We start from the raw sequence: 15855 nt of genomic DNA, 5'->3' as shown, positions 1-15855 counted from the left end.
CAGTATGGGCTTAGTAATCACAAACTCCTTTTTTAAACATAAGAACATTCATTCACCGGTATACTTGGGAAGGCAGGGGAACCAGATCTGTCATTGACTATATAATAACAGATCAGGAATTCAGGAAGGCTGTGAGGGACACACGTGTATTCAGGGGATTCTTTGATGACACTGATCATTATTTAATCTGCAGTGAAATTGGGATTGTGAGGCCGAAAGTGCAGGAGGTCAGGTCCATATGTAGGAGGATAAGAGTGGAGAAACTTCAGGATAAGGAAATCAGGCACAAGTACATAACAGCGATCTCAGAAAGGTACCATATAGTTGAATGTAGTCAATTACAGTCATTGGAAAAGGAATGGACAAGGTACAGGGACACAGTACTAGAAGTGGCTAAAGAATGTCTTGGAACAGTAGTGTGTAAAAGTAGGATGAAGCAAACAGCTTGGTGGAATGATACAGTCAAGGCAGCCTGTAAAAGGAAAAAGAAGGCGTATCAAAAATGGCTACATACCAGAACCCAGGTAGACAGAGAAAGTTATGTTGAAGAAAGAAACAAAGCCAAACAGATAATTGCAGCATCCAAGAAGAAATCGTGGGAAGACTTTGGAAACAGGTTGGAGACTATGGGTCAAGCTGCTGGAAAACCATTCTGGAGTGTAATTAGCAGTCTTCGAAAGGGAGGTAAGAAGGAAATGACAAGTATTTTGGACAGGTCAGGAAAACTGCTGGTGAATCCTGTGGATGCCTTGGGCAGACGGAGGGAATATTTTGAAGAGTTGCTCAATGTAGGTGAAAATGCGATCAGTAATGTTTCAGATTTCGAGGTAGAGTGGGATAGGAATGATGATGGAAATAGGATCACATTTGAGGAAGTGGAAAAAATGGTCAATAGATTGCAGTGCAATAAAGCGGCTGGGGTGGATGAAATTAAGTCGGAACTCATCAAATACAGTGGAATGTCAGGTCTTAAATGGCTACACAGGACAATTGAAATGGCTTGGGATTCGGGACAGGTTCCATCAGACTGGACAAAAGCAGTAATCACACCAATCTTTAAACATGGAAACAGAAAAGATTGTAACAACTACAGAGGTATCTCTTTAATCAGCGTTGTGGGTAAAATCTTCTCAGGTATTGTTGAAAGGAAAGTGCGAGTATTAGTTGAGGACCAACTGGATGAAAATCAGTGTCGGTTTAGGCCTCTTAGAGGTTGTCAGGACTAGATCTTTAGCTTACGGCAAATAATGGAGAAGTGTTATGAGTGGAACTGGGAATTGTATCTATGCTTTATAGATGTAGGAAAGGCATATGACCGGGTTCCTAGGAGGAAGTTATTGCCTGTTCTACGTGATTATGGAATAGGAGGCAAACTTTTGCAAGCAATTAAAGGTCTTTACATGGATAGTCAGGCAGCAGTTAGAGTTGACGGTAAATTGAGTTCATGGTTCAGAGTAGTTTCAGGGGTAAGACAAGGTTGCAACCTGTCTCTACTGTTGTTCATATTATTTATGGATCATATGTTGAAAACAATAGACTGGCTGGATGAGATTAAGATATGTGAACACAAAATAAGCAGTCTTGCATATGCGGATGACTTAGTTGTGATGGCAGATTCGATTGAAAGTTTGCAGAGTAATATTTCAGAGCTAGATCAGAAATGTAAGGACTATGGTATGAAGATTAGCATCTCCAAAACGAAAGTAATATCAGTGGGAAAGAAATATAAACGGATTGAGTGCCAAACAGGAGGAACAAAGTTAGAACAGGTGGACGGTTTCAAGTACTTAGGATGCATATTCTCACAGGATGGCAACATAGTGAAAGAACTGGAAGCGAGGTGTAGCAAGGCTAATGCAGTGAGCGCTCAGCTACGATCTACTCTCTTCTGCAAGAAGGAAGTCAGTACCAAGACTAAGTTATCTGTGCACCGTTCAATCTTTCGACCAACTTTGTTGTATGGGAGCGAAAGCTGGGTGGATTCAGGTTACCTTATCAACAAGGTTGACGTTACGGATATGAAAGTAGCTAGGACGATTGCAGGTACTAGTAGATGGGAACAATGGCAGGAGGGTGTCCACAATGAGGAATTCAAAGAAAAACTGGGAATGAACTCTATAGATGTAGCAGTCAGGGCGAACAGGCTTAGATGGTGGGGTCATGTTACACGCATGGGAGAAGCAAGGTTACCCAAGAGACTCATGGATTCAGCAGTAGAGGGTAGGAGGAGTCGGGGCAGACCGAGGAGAAGGTACCTGGATTCGGTTAAGAATGATTTTGAAGTAATAGGTTTAACATCAGAAGAGGCACCAATGTTAGCACTGAATAGGGGATCATGGAGGAACTGTATAAGGGGGGCTATGCTCCAGACGGAACGCTGAAAGGCATAATCAGTCTTAAATGATGATGATGATGATGTTAATTTAACAGTATTAATACGGTATTAATATCCACTTATGTGGTTTGGTGGCTCAGTGGTTAAGAGCTATACTACTGATCCAAAGGTCATGGGTTTGGCACCTAGTCAATCCCACAATATTTATCTGATACTTTTCACACTTGGAAGTGATTTGCATATACGAAATATGCGTAGTTGCACTGTGGTTCGAGGGTTCACGTTGAACTGTATATCACTCTATAGCTCAGTTCTATGGCCAAAGGATGTTATCAGCATGTGCGCAAGTGGGTGTGACGCATATGTCCGTCCATGGTATGCTCGCTCTCACTGGGTTCTACAGATATATCTGTCCACACCACAGCAAACTGTGGCTTGTAGCTAATGCGAGTGACGAGTTTAATGCCAATAGATATTGCACACTTAGGTGATAAAAGTTATGGGATCCCCCCTAAGATAGATCGACTTAGACCTTCTTTTGACAGACGTAGTGGGGCATCTCGACATGGCAAGGACTCAACAAGTCGCTAAATGTCCCCTACAAAAATTCTCAGCTGTGCTGCCTCCACAGCCCGCCCAAAATTGTCAAAGCGTTGCTGGTGCAAGGATTTTCTGCACGCAGTGACCTCTCGATTAAACCCCTTAAATGTTCAATGGGATTCGTGTCGGGCGACCTGGCTGGCCATATCATTCGCTCGAATTGTCCAGAATGTTCTGAAAAGCAATCTCGAACAATTGTGGTCCACTGACATGGCTCATTGTCGTCCATAAAAATTCCATCTTTGTTTGGGAACATGAAGTCCATGAATGGTTGCAGGTGGTGTCCAAGTAGCCGTACATAAAAATTTCCAGTCAAAGTTTAATTGGACCAGAGGATACACTTCATTCCAGCCCGCACCGTTATGGAGGCACCAGTAGCTTGTTGAAACTTGCGTCCATGGCTTCATGGGGTCTGCGCCCCACTCAAACCCTGGCGTCAGCTCTTACCGTCTGAAATCGGGACTCATGTGACCAGGCCACTGTTTTCTGCAGTCGTCTAGGTTCTAACTGATATTGTCACCAGAGGCTGTTAGCAAAGACTCACCTCGGTCGTCTGCTGCCAAAGCCCATTAACATCAAATTTCGCCGGCCTGTCCTTAGGGATACGTTCGTCGTACATCCGACATTGATTTCTGTGGTTATCTGACGCAGTGTTGCTCTCCTTTTAGCACTGACAACTCTACGCAAACACCGCTCGGTCGTTAGGTGAAAGCCGTCGGCCACTGCATTCTCCTCGGTGAGAGGTAGTGCCTGAAATTTGGTGCCCTCGGTACACTTTTGGCACTGCGGATCTCGTGATATTGAATGCTCTAGCGATATCCGAAGTGCAATGTCTCACACATCTCGGCAGCACCACCATTCCGCGTTCAAAGTCTGTTAATTCCCGCTGTACGGCCATAATCCGTTCGGAAACCTTTTCACACGGATCACCCGAGTACAAATCACAGCTCCGGCGATGCACTGACCTTTCATACGTTGTGTACGCCATTCTACTGCCATCTGTACATGTGCATACCGCTATTCCAATACTTTTGTCACCTCAGTGTAACGCTATTGGTTAATGACAAAAGATAAAGAAGAACGAGAAGTAGAGAGAGAACCCATCACGGGTTGAACCTACAGTGATGAGCCAACAGTTACGACCACCACCCACCACGACACTGAATGCCGCCCTGTGGCGACACTTGAAGCTGTAAGGAGAGCACATGGGGACTTCAGAAGAAGAGATACACATGTCGCCTCACGCTAAGACTAATGCGCAACAAGAGTGGCACACAGTCAGAAGAGAGGTTTTTTTTTTGGTCATCAGTCTACTGACTGGTTTGATGCGGCCCGCCACGAATTCCTTTCCTGTGCTAACCTCTTCATCTCAGAGTAGCACTAGCAACCTACGTCCTCAATTATTTGCTTGACGTATTCCAATCTCTGTCTTCCTCTACAGTTTTTGCCATCTACAGCTCCCTCTAGTACCATGGAAGTCATTCCCTCATGTCTTAGCAGATGTCCTATCATCCTGTCCCTTCTCCTTATCAGTGTTTTCCACATATTCCTTTCCTCTCCGATTCTGCATACAACCTCCTCATTCCTTACCTTATTAGTCCACCTAATTTTCAACATTCGTCTATAGCACCACATCTCAAATGCTTCGATTCCCTTCTGTTCCGGTTTTCCCACAGTCCATGTTTCACTACCATACAATGCTGTACTCCAGACGTACATCCTCAGAAATTTCTTCCTCAAATTAAGGCCGGTATTTGATATTAGTAGACTTCTCTTGGCCAGAAATGCCTTTTTTGCCATAGCGAGCCTGCTTTTGATGTCATCCTTGCTCCATCCGTCATTGGTTATTTTACTGTCTAGGTAGCAGAATTCCTTAACTTCATTGACTTCGCGACCATCAATCCTGATGTTAAGTTTCTCGCTGTTCTCATTTCTACTACTTCTCATTACCTTCGTCTTTCTCCGATTTACTCTCAAACCATACTGTGTACTGATTAGACTGTTCATTCCGTTCAGCAGATCATTTAATTCTTCTTCACCTTCACTCAGGATAGCAATATCATCAGCGAATCGTATCATTGATATCCTTTCACCTTGTATTTTAATTCCACTCCTGAACCTTTCTTTTATTTCCATCATTGCTTCCTCGATTTACAGATTGAAGAGTAAGGGCGAAAGGCTACAGCCTTGTCTTACACCCTTCTTAATACGAGCACTTCGTTCTTGATCGTCCACTCTTATTATTCCCTCTTGGTTGTTGTACATATTGTATATGACCCGTCTCTCTCTATAGCTTACCCCTACTTTTTTCAGAATCTCGAACAGCTTGCACCATTTTATATTGTCGAACGCTTTTTCCAGGTCGACAAATCCTATGAAAGTGTCTTGATTTTTCTTTAGCCTTGCTTCCATTATTATCTGTAACGTCAGAATTGCCTCTCTCGTCCCTTTACTTTTCCTAAAGCCAAACTGATCGTCACCCAGCGCATTCTCAATTTTCTTTTCCATTCTTCTGTATATTGTTCTTGTAAGCAGCTTCGATGCATGAACTGTTAAGCTGTTTGTGCGATAATTCTCGCACTTGACAGCTCTTGCCGTCTTCGGAATTGTGTGGATGATGCTTTTCCGAAAGTCAGATGGTATATCGCCAGACTCATATATTCTACACACCAACGTGAACAGTCGTTTTGTTGCCACTTCCCCCAATGATTTTAGAAATTCTGATGGAATGTTATCTATCCCTTCTACCTTATTTGACCGTAAGTCCTCCAAAGCTCTTTTAAATTTCGATTCTAATACTGGATCCCCTACCTCTTCTAAATCGACGCCTGTTTCTTCTTCTATCACATCAGACAAATCTTCACCCTCATAGAGGCTTTCAATGTATTCTTTCCACCTATCTGCTCTCTCCTCTGCATTTAACAGTGGAATTCCCGTTGCACTCTTAATGTTACCACTGTTGCTTTTAATGTCACCAAAGGTTGTTTTGACTTTCCTGTATTCTGAATCTGTCCTTCCGACAATCATATCTTTTTCGCTGTCTTCACATTTTTCCTGCAGCCATTTAGTCTTAGCTTCCCTGCACTTCCTATTTATTTCATTCCTCAGCGACTTGTATTTCTGTATTCCCGATTTTCCGGGAACATGTTTGTACTTGCTCCTTTCATCAATCAACTGAAGTATTTCTTCTGTTACCCATGGTTTCTTCGCAGCTACCTTCTTTGTACCTATGTTTTCCTTCCCAACTTCTGTGATGGCCCCTTTTAGATATGTCCATTCCTCTTAAACTGTACTGCCTACTGCGCTATTCCTTATTGCTGTACCTATAGCGTTAGAGAACTTCAAACGTATCTCGTCATTCCTTAGTATTTCCGTATCCCACTTCATTGCGTATTGATTCTTCCTGACTAATGTCTTGAACTTCAGCCTACTCTTCATCACTACTGTATTGTGATCTGAGTCTATATCTGCTCCTGGGTACGCCTTACAATCCAGTATCTGATTTCGGAATCTCTGTCTGACCATGACGTAATCTAATTGAAATCTTCCCGTATCTCCCGGCCTTTTCCAAGTATACCTCCTCCTCTTGTGATTCTTGAACAGGGTATTCGCTATTACTAGCTGAATCTTGTAACACAACTCAATTAACCTTTCTCCTCTTTCATTCCTTGTCCCAAGCCCATATTCTCCTGTAACCTTTTCTTCTACTCCCTCCCCTACAACTGCATTCCAGTCGCCCATGACTATTAGATTTTCGTCCCCCTTAACATACTGCATTACCCTTTCAATATCCTCATACAATTTCTCTATCTGTTCATCTTCAGCTTGCGACGTCGGCATGTATACCTGAACTATCGTTGTTGGTGTTGGTCTGCTGTCGATTCTGATTAGAACAACCCGGTCACTGAACTGTTCACAGTAACACACCCTCTGCCCTACCTTCCTATTCATAACGAATCCTACACCTGTTATACCATTTCCTGCTGCTGTTGATATTACCCGATACTCATCTGACCAGAAATCCTTGTCTTCCTTCCACTTCACTTCACTGACCCCTACTATATCTAGATTGAGCCTTTGCATTTCCCTTTTCAGATTTTCTAGTTTCCCTACCACATTCAAGCTTCTGACATTCCACGCCTCGACTCGTAGAACGTTACCCTTTCGTTGATTATTCAATCTTTTTCTCATGGTAACCACCCCCTTGGCAGTCCCCTCCCAGAGATCCGAATGGGGGACTATTCCGGAATCTTTTGCCAATGGAGAGATCATCATGACACTTCTTCAATTACAGACCACATGTCCTGTGGATACACGTTACGTCTCTTTAATGCAGTGGTTTCCATTGCCTTCTGCATCCTCATGTCGTTGATCATTGCTGATTCTTCCACCTTTAGGGGCAATTTCCCACCCCTAGGACAAGAGAGTGCCCTTAACCTCTATCCGCTCCTCCGCCCTCTTTGACAAGGCCGTTGGCAGAATGAGGCTGACTTCTTATGCCGGAAGTCTTTGGCTGCCAATGCTGATTATTCATCAAAATTTAAGCTGTGGTGGGGATCGAACCCAGGACCAAAGATGTTTTGGTTATGAATCAAAGACGCTACCCCTAGACCACAGGTCCCTTCCCTTTTTGTGTTATGTTCCGGGTTTCCTGTAGTGACCATTGTGCTCCGGTACAGATAACAGGTGCATCACAGCGTGCAAATTACGATGGCGACTCAAATGAAAACCTTAATATTTTTTTAAATATTATTTATTGTGCAGAATTGGTACAAAGTTGTATCACTTTTCAACATAATCTCCCCCACGCTCAATGCAAGTCCTCCAGCGCTTACAAAGTGCATAAATTCCTTTAGAAAAAAATTCTTTTGGTAGTCTGCACAACCACTCATGCACCACGTGGCGTACCTCTTCATCAGAACGGAACTTCTTTCCCCCCATTGCGTCAATCAGTGTCACTCGGCGGTTTTCCTTCACTATGGCTTCAACTGCTGCAATGTCCTGTGGAGTTACAACTCGTTGTGCCTGACCTGGACGAGGAGCATCTTCCACTGAAGTCACACCATTTGCGAACTTCCTACTCCATTTGTAGAATTGCTGCTGTGAGAAACATGCATTACTGTACCGAACCTTCATTCGTCGATGAATTTCAATAGGTTTCACATCTTCACTACGCAGAAACCGAATAACAGAACGCTGTTCTTCCCTGGTGCAAGTCGCAAGGGGGGCGGCCATCTTTATCGTTATACTGTGACGGTATGTGTGCATCTGCACTATGCTGCCACCTCCAGGCCAATCTGCACGCTGTTTGTAGCACGCTTACCAACTTGCAGGATAACGGCGTGAAATTTTCGATTTGTTATTACAAATTTAAGGTTGTCATTTCACTCACCCTCGTATATGAAGCGACATCTAGAAATGTAACTTCCTGGCAGATTAAAATTATGTGCCCGACCGAGACTCCAACTCGGGACCTTTGCCTTTCGCGGACAAGTGCTCTATCATCTGAGCTACCGAAGCATGACTGACGCCCGGTACTCACAGCTTTACTTCTGCCAGTACCTCGCCAAGTTTGGAAGGTAGGAGACGAGGTACTTGCAGAAGTAAAGGTGTGAGTACCGGGTGTGAGTCGTGCTTCGGTAGCTTAATTGGTAGAGCACTTGCCCACGAAAGGCAAAGGTCCCGAGTTCGAGTCTCGGTCGGGCACACAGTTTTAATCTGCCAGGAAGTTTCATATCAGCGCACACTCCACTGCAGAGTGAAAATCTCATTCTGTTCCGCTTGTTGTTTGCAGAGATTTAGTGACAATGTTGAAGAATACTGTCATTTATCTGACTCGCTTCGGAGTGTAGTGTAGCATTCAATGAAAGCTACTTGATCTGCGATAATAATGTGTAACCTACGTTTTGGAGCCCCTTGTATATACACTGACTTGACACGCACAGATGACAGTAGCATCGCGTATGCAAGGTTTAAAAGGGCAGTACTTTGGTGGAGCTGTCATTTGTTCTCAAGTGATTGTGTGAAAAGTTGTCCGACGTGATTATGGCCTCACGGCGGGAATTAATAGACTTTAAAACAGGAATGGAAGTTGGAGACAGACGCTTGGGTCACTCCATTACGGAAATCGTTAGGGAATACAATATTCCAAGATGCACAGTGCCATGAGTGCGCCGAGAATACCTAATTTCTGACATTATCTCTCAACAAGAACAACGCAGTGGCCAAACGTCCTTCACTTAATGACCGAGAGAAGCGGTGTTTGTGTAGAGTTGCCAGTGCTAAAAGACAAGCAACACTGCGTGAAATAACCACAGAAATCAATGTGGGGCGCACGACGAAAGTATCCGTTGAGACAGTGCGGTGAAATCAGGCAATAATCGGCTAAGGCTGTGTCCTACATGAGGGACAGAAGCGAGCGACTTCTGGATACGCGACACTCCAGCGACAAGCAGTAACATCGGGCGACAACCTTGGGTGTCCTGCGTGCGAGCGACCATGTCGCGCTACAAGATGGCTGCTTAGAGCCAACCAGCTGTTTCTGTAAAACGGCGTCCTTAACCTGTAGAATGCTGTAGCTGGAGAGTAAGGCTACGGAATTAGGTCTACTCAAGAAAATAAAGCGGAAAGGAATGCTGTGCATGAAATACACAAAGGGAGGAATCTCCATGGAGAATTTCGTAAGTATCGTCAACTACGAAGATCACCAGACAAATTGTTCCAATACACGTGAATGAACAGAGCAGCATTCGACTATCTCATCAATAAATTAAATACGAATGTTTTTTTTACATGATCAAGACCTTTTAACAGCCAATAAATGCGGACGAATGGCTATTACATGATTAACTACACTAAATTCCAACATAAGTACACAGATTGACACCAGTTAACAACAGCTAGCTGTAGGGGTAGCGTAGACAGTTCATAATCACATGTGAAGAAAAGGTTCTGGGTTCGATACCTGGACGTTTTTATATTTTTACTGATTCAGTTACGATTTTGTATACTATGCTTTATGTATACTGTTTACACTGCATTGCTAAGAATATTTTTAAGGTCTTGCCAAAGAACTTATCTTCACACCTACACCAGTTTATCACACACTTTTAATTCCTAATAAATTGCAATGAACCATGAAATTTTAAAGATATTTGATGTTGCGAACGTAATTCATCAGCAGTCAGTGTTAAGGCCAAGCGTTTCAATTACACTAAATAGTTTGTAAAAGTAAAGCTTACAAAGTTTTTGAAAAGAAAGTCAAACGTTTTGTGTAATGATTTGTCTAAAAGTATGAAATAAAAAATATTAGAGAAACGTTTGAAGCACCTCGTCTTCTGTTCATGATTTCGAGCATCATTCAAAGGCACGTAGAACGTTTCTCTGACCTAGGCCTACTTATTTCTTTTACATAAATCATTTCATAAAATATTTGACTGATTACTTCCACTTTTGAATTTCAAGTTTTATTCAGAAAGCATGATCTTACTGACTCCTCGTTTGCCTTCCTAACGTACTTGATTCGAAGGAAGTCTTTTTGACATTTTAATACCGCCCCAATGTGTCTTTTTATGTGCAAAATAGCTAGGTCTTGAACAGATGTCATTTTTGACACTTCATTTATAGCAGCTTTTCGTGAAAGATTTCAATTTTTCCTCAGCTTATTAATTCAGTCTTCGTTCATTACCCTGATTATATTCAAGCAGTTAAATATTTTCATGCCGAACTAGACCTCATGCTGGTCACTTTGATACCCCGTTTACCTGCTTCACTCCCTTTGTTTGACTATGAAAATTTGGACAAAACCTCATGGTGTAAGTTATAGGGAGTCTTGTTTTAGCTCTGCTCACGCGTTTACAAAAACGTATTGAGTGTTAATCATATGATAAAATAGTCCTTTCTGCGTCCTGCCATTTCCAGAATTTGTCGTTTCGATATCTTGGACCTTTTATGAGATACGACGATTTTTACAACCATTAGATTCCCAAAGCGTAGGAAACCAGGGATATAACAACCAATATCTCAAGAATGAAAAGAGGTATCATTGCGGTCTCAACTTTAAACACAATTGAGATTTATTGGTTACATTTCATATGTGATAATGTATGGCCTTAAATGAACTATACGGAAAGTCTACACAATGTGATTCTTACCTCTGCAAATTCTTAAAAATTACGTGCAGAACAGTGACTATGACGAATAACGAAAATAGATTCTGACCTTTATCATTTAAGGATATCAAGCTATAGGTTGCGGAAGAATCAGATTTTTTCGCCGAATAGTTTTCTTAAAATCGGATGATAAGTAATCCATAGCTGCCGTCGCGTCCGCTCGACTACTTTGCCAAGAAGACACGTGCCTATCGCTCTGTGTTGCGCATGCTGCAGTGACAAGATTCAAACACGTTTGAATTCAAACGTCGCCAGTTGCAGCGGGAGACAGGCAGCGACACAGATGTTGCTCACGTAGGCACTTCCGTAACTGTACCTGCTGTTGTGTTTTGTCGCCTTAAGCTGTCGCTCGCTGTCGCGTGCTTCTGTCGCTCACGTAGGACGGCCTAAGGCAGCAGACTAGCAATGTGAGAGCCCTTGCTAGCATCACAACATCGCCGCCAGCGCCTCTCCTGGGCAGGTGACCATATTGGTTGAACCCTAGACGACTGGAAACCCCTGGCTCGGTCAGATGAGTCCTGATTTGGGGTAGTAAGGGCTGATCGTAGTGGTCGAGTGTGCCCGGACCCTACGACCCATAGACCCAATTTGTCAACAATGCACTGTGCAAATGGTAGTGGCTCCATAACGTTATAGGCTGTGTTTATATAGAATGGGCTTGGGACCTCTGGTCCAACTGAACCGATCACTGACTGGATACGATTATGTTCGTCTACTTGGAGACTATTTGTAGCCATTCGTGTACTTCATGTTCGGAAACAACGATAGAGTTTTTATGGATGACAATACGTCAGTCGCTGGGAAACAGTTGCCTGCGATTGGCTTGAAGAGCATTCCACACAATTCGAGTGAGTGATTTGTCCACCAAGATCTTACGACATGAATCCCTTCGAACATTTATGGAACATAATAGAGAGGTCAGTGTGCGTACAAGATCCTGCACCAGCAACACAATTCCGTAATTATGGACAGCTATAGAGGCAGCATAGCTCAGTATCTCTGAAGGGGACTTCGAACGACTTGTTGAGTCCATACTGTGTCGAGTTGCACTACTACGCCGGGCTAAAGGAGGTCGGCCACGATATTAGGACGCAAATTGGAGGATACACTGAGATACGTCGCTCACAAAGTACAGACCGTTATGACGCTGCGCCTGGGAACGAACATCTCGGTGAAGCTGGTCTGCTGTTCGCTTGCTACTGTCGTATCTACGGAAAATGGATGAACGACTGCGAAACCACGAGCAGGCGAGAAGGGATTGAACGTCCATACCTCATTGCGGAACACGAAGGTCGGAAGTTTGCCCATTACGCAGAATGGGCAGCGATCTGTCACAGATCTGAAGACAGATCATAATGGTGGTGCAGGCACACTTGTTTCTGAGCACACCGTTTACCGCAAGTTGTTGAACCTCCAGCAGACGACCTTGTTGGGTTCCCAAGTTACTCCAAAAATATCCCCAACTTACTGTCCGATGGACGCAGGTCGGTGGAGGCAGTATTATGTTACAGCGGACATTGAACTGGGTTTTCGTCCGTCCTATGGCTCTGTTGAAGGTACCACTGCAGATGTGGATTGTGTGTTTATTGCTGTGGAAGACCTGTATTCCTTCATCTTTAATGTCTTCCCTGACGGCGGCGACATCTTCCACCACGCTAACTGTCCCGTGTTACAAGGCCAGAATCAAGCTACAGTGGTTTGAGGAGCACGATTGTGAACTCATTTTGATACCTTGGCCACAAAATTAGCACGAGCTCGGTGGAGAATATTTGGTATACTATCGGACAAATTCAAGCCATGCAGAATTGCTGATGTATGCGTTCCAAAGAGTGATAATCATACTATTAAACAGGTGGTCATAGTGCTTTGGGCCATCCCATCAGCGCAACTGCAGATGTTGACTCCATTGTGTGTTCCGTGTGTTTCTTTGAAATGAAATGAAATGTGCGTGTAGCACTGTTGGACGGAGGTCTCATCCCGGGAAGTTGGCCCGCCAGAGTTCATGTACTTTTTTTTTTTTTCACTCAACTTCCGCGACTCGCACATCACTGATGATGAAATAATTATGAGGGCAACTCACGCGCACCCAGTCCCCAGTGGAGGAAATCCCCGACCTGGCCAGGAATCGACACAGGGCCCGTGATCGAGAGACAGCATCGCGAAGCGCAAGCCCGTGAGCTGCTGACCGTATTGTCGAGGACGGGTAGTGAGTAAATCGAATAGACTGACAAAGAAGAGATATTCGCGTTATTTTATCATCAACAGTATCTTGTTTATGAAAAGGGTCACATGCCTCATCCCCTGAACCATTTCAGCTCTTCTTCGTTCTTCACAAACATGTTTTGCCTCATGGATGGCATTTCGTAACTAGGTTTAACACATTCAACTCTGATACCTATCCTCTTCGACAGCGTAGGTGACCTGATGTTTTGGTTGTAAACGTAAAGAGACTCACATACATATGTCATTTTGTACCCCACCCATTAGAGATCGCCGGCCGCGGTGGTCTCGCGGTTCTAGGCACTCAGTCCGGATCCGCGCGACTGCTACGGTCGCAGGTTCGAATCCTGCCTCGGGCATGGATGTGTGTGATGTCCTTAGGTCAGTTAGGTTTAAGTAGTTCTAAGTGTAGGGGACGGATGATCTCAGATGTTAAGCCCCATAGTGCTCAGAGCCATTTGAACCATTTGAAAAGCTGCGCCCTTACGGGATACGGGCGCCGTCCACACGGACGACACACACGCGCCCCTTTGGCATATGGGATTAGAGCCGAAAGTGTTGACAGTCACTCATAAATAGTTTAAGGTCTCGGCTACTCCATTTTCTGCTATTTTCTGTCCCAACTACAAAGCCCATCAACAAATAAATGGAGTATTTCGTTTAATAAGTGGCAGCGCATAATCGTGGGAGTGTATCTGCTAGCTGGACTGCCCAGGACCTCGACACACGGGTTGAGCTGACTCTTGCTGCCGACAGGTACGGCCGACGCCCCCAGCAGCTGCTGTGCCTGTCAGCCCACGTGGTCAGCAGAGTGCTAGTCGTCCTCGCTCCACACGTGCTGCCACTCTTCATCCTGGCAACATCCCTCGTGTCAGCCGCAACTGGGCCCATGGTGGAATCGGTCTTGTCTGTTGGTGAGTGTTAGAAAAAGCTGAGTAACTTTCGCAGCAATCTGAGCAGTACCGGGAAACCTTTATAAAAACTGGGGCATTGTACTCACTCCAGAAACTGGGAGAAGCTCTGTATGAACTTCAAATGCCTGAGCAAAAAAATGCAACACACTCAAGGTCTACGTTCAGCGCAACTATGGTATAATTTGTGCGTACTAATGGGGTGTAGTATTAGTGAGTCATCTGTCACGGTATTCGACAATCAGATAGTGCTGGGTTTTGGCTCTGCAGGCAGTAACTGTGCTCAGTTTAGAGCTGAGTAGTGTTCGCAACCATCTTCATACGGCATAACCACACTCCACCAACGAGTACGTACTCCTTTTGAACGGCTTCAGCCAATTGAACACTGTCTCATTTTGAGGATGTGGGAAGCTGGATGGACGTATACATGTACTGTTGGACACTATGGGTACAATGTGCCGATGGTGTGCCGATGATTTCAACAGTGGGCTGGGCAACATTCCAACGCCTGTAGACCGGGCTTTGTACCCCTGCACAGGACAGACACAAGACAAAGTCGGCGCATTACGCGAGCTGCGGTTCAAAACTGTTCAAATGTGTGTGAATTCCTAAACCTGTCGGCACACGGACCGTGCCGTCGAACGTTAACGTCGAGCGAGCGAAGTTCAACGTGCTGCTGAACGCACAGGAACGATGCGACTTGTGCATACGGTTCGTAGGTCCCAACCTGGCATACGTGATCGCAACGCACTCCAACGGCAGTTGGGGGATGTTTCTAGTTCGTAAATCACACTGTTTACTCAACGGGCACGCGTAAAATTCTCACGTTAGCTCTATTAAAACGCACATTTCCTCCATCGTCCACGAAAAGGAAAATACCGTGTCCAATCAATAAAGACACAGGCTTATATAAGTTCCATTACAAACAGTGCGGTACAAATTTGGAATACTTCTCCGCATAAGATAAACATTATTTCATCATTCCCACATTTTAGTAAAATCCCAAGGTCAGTCTTAGTTGATCACTGTTCCTACCCAGTAGCAAAATCCTTCCAACATGTGAATTACAAAGAGTAAAAGAAAAGGGTGAACTTGTATTTACATAACATCAAATATTATAGCATATACTTATATTAAACTAATAATAAAGTATCAGAACCTAATAAAAATGCTAATGTTAGGGAAAAAAACAAACTAGGTAAGGTTTGGACGCGAACCACAGCCCGAATTACGAACTTATTACTGGAGAGTGACGCTATTCACTACGCTAAACCAACAAGACACAGTTACTATCTAATCTTATTATGTTAAGCGTTAATCGTTGATAATTATGTTGTTAATTGAAATTTAATTATAACAAATTGTACCAAGAACAATGCGGTTTGGGTGGATCTTCAGTGTGCCGCTCCCTTCAAATAGCCTACTCTCATAATACGCAAGTTATAATAATTCTGAAACTTCCTGGCAGATCAAAACTGTGAGCCGGACCGAGACTCGAACTACGAGGTACTGTCAGAAGTAAAGCTGTGAGGACGGGCCGTGAGTCGTGCTTGGGTAGCTCAGTTGATAGAGCACTTGACCGTGAAAGGCAAAGGTCCCAAGTTCGAGTCTCGGTCTG

General features: G+C 44.0%; 1 protein-coding gene across 1 annotated transcript in view; it reads left to right on the top strand.

The window, feature by feature from the left end:
- LOC124789249 (solute carrier family 22 member 7-like) overlaps positions 1-14251 on the top strand; it is a 29637-nt gene extending 15386 nt beyond the window's left edge. The window contains exon 3 of the mRNA XM_047256544.1: positions 14083-14251. Coding sequence (XP_047112500.1) covers positions 14083-14251 — 169 coding nt within the window. The remainder of the gene's footprint in view (positions 1-14082) is intronic.
- The last annotated feature ends 1604 nt before the right edge of the window (positions 14252-15855 follow it).

Source organism: Schistocerca piceifrons, chromosome 3 (assembly GCF_021461385.2).
Source record: "Schistocerca piceifrons isolate TAMUIC-IGC-003096 chromosome 3, iqSchPice1.1, whole genome shotgun sequence".
NCBI classification, from domain to species: domain Eukaryota; kingdom Metazoa; phylum Arthropoda; class Insecta; order Orthoptera; family Acrididae; genus Schistocerca; species Schistocerca piceifrons.
The sequence above is the reverse complement of the archived record's forward strand: the minus strand, read 5'-3'. Positions and strand labels throughout refer to the sequence as shown.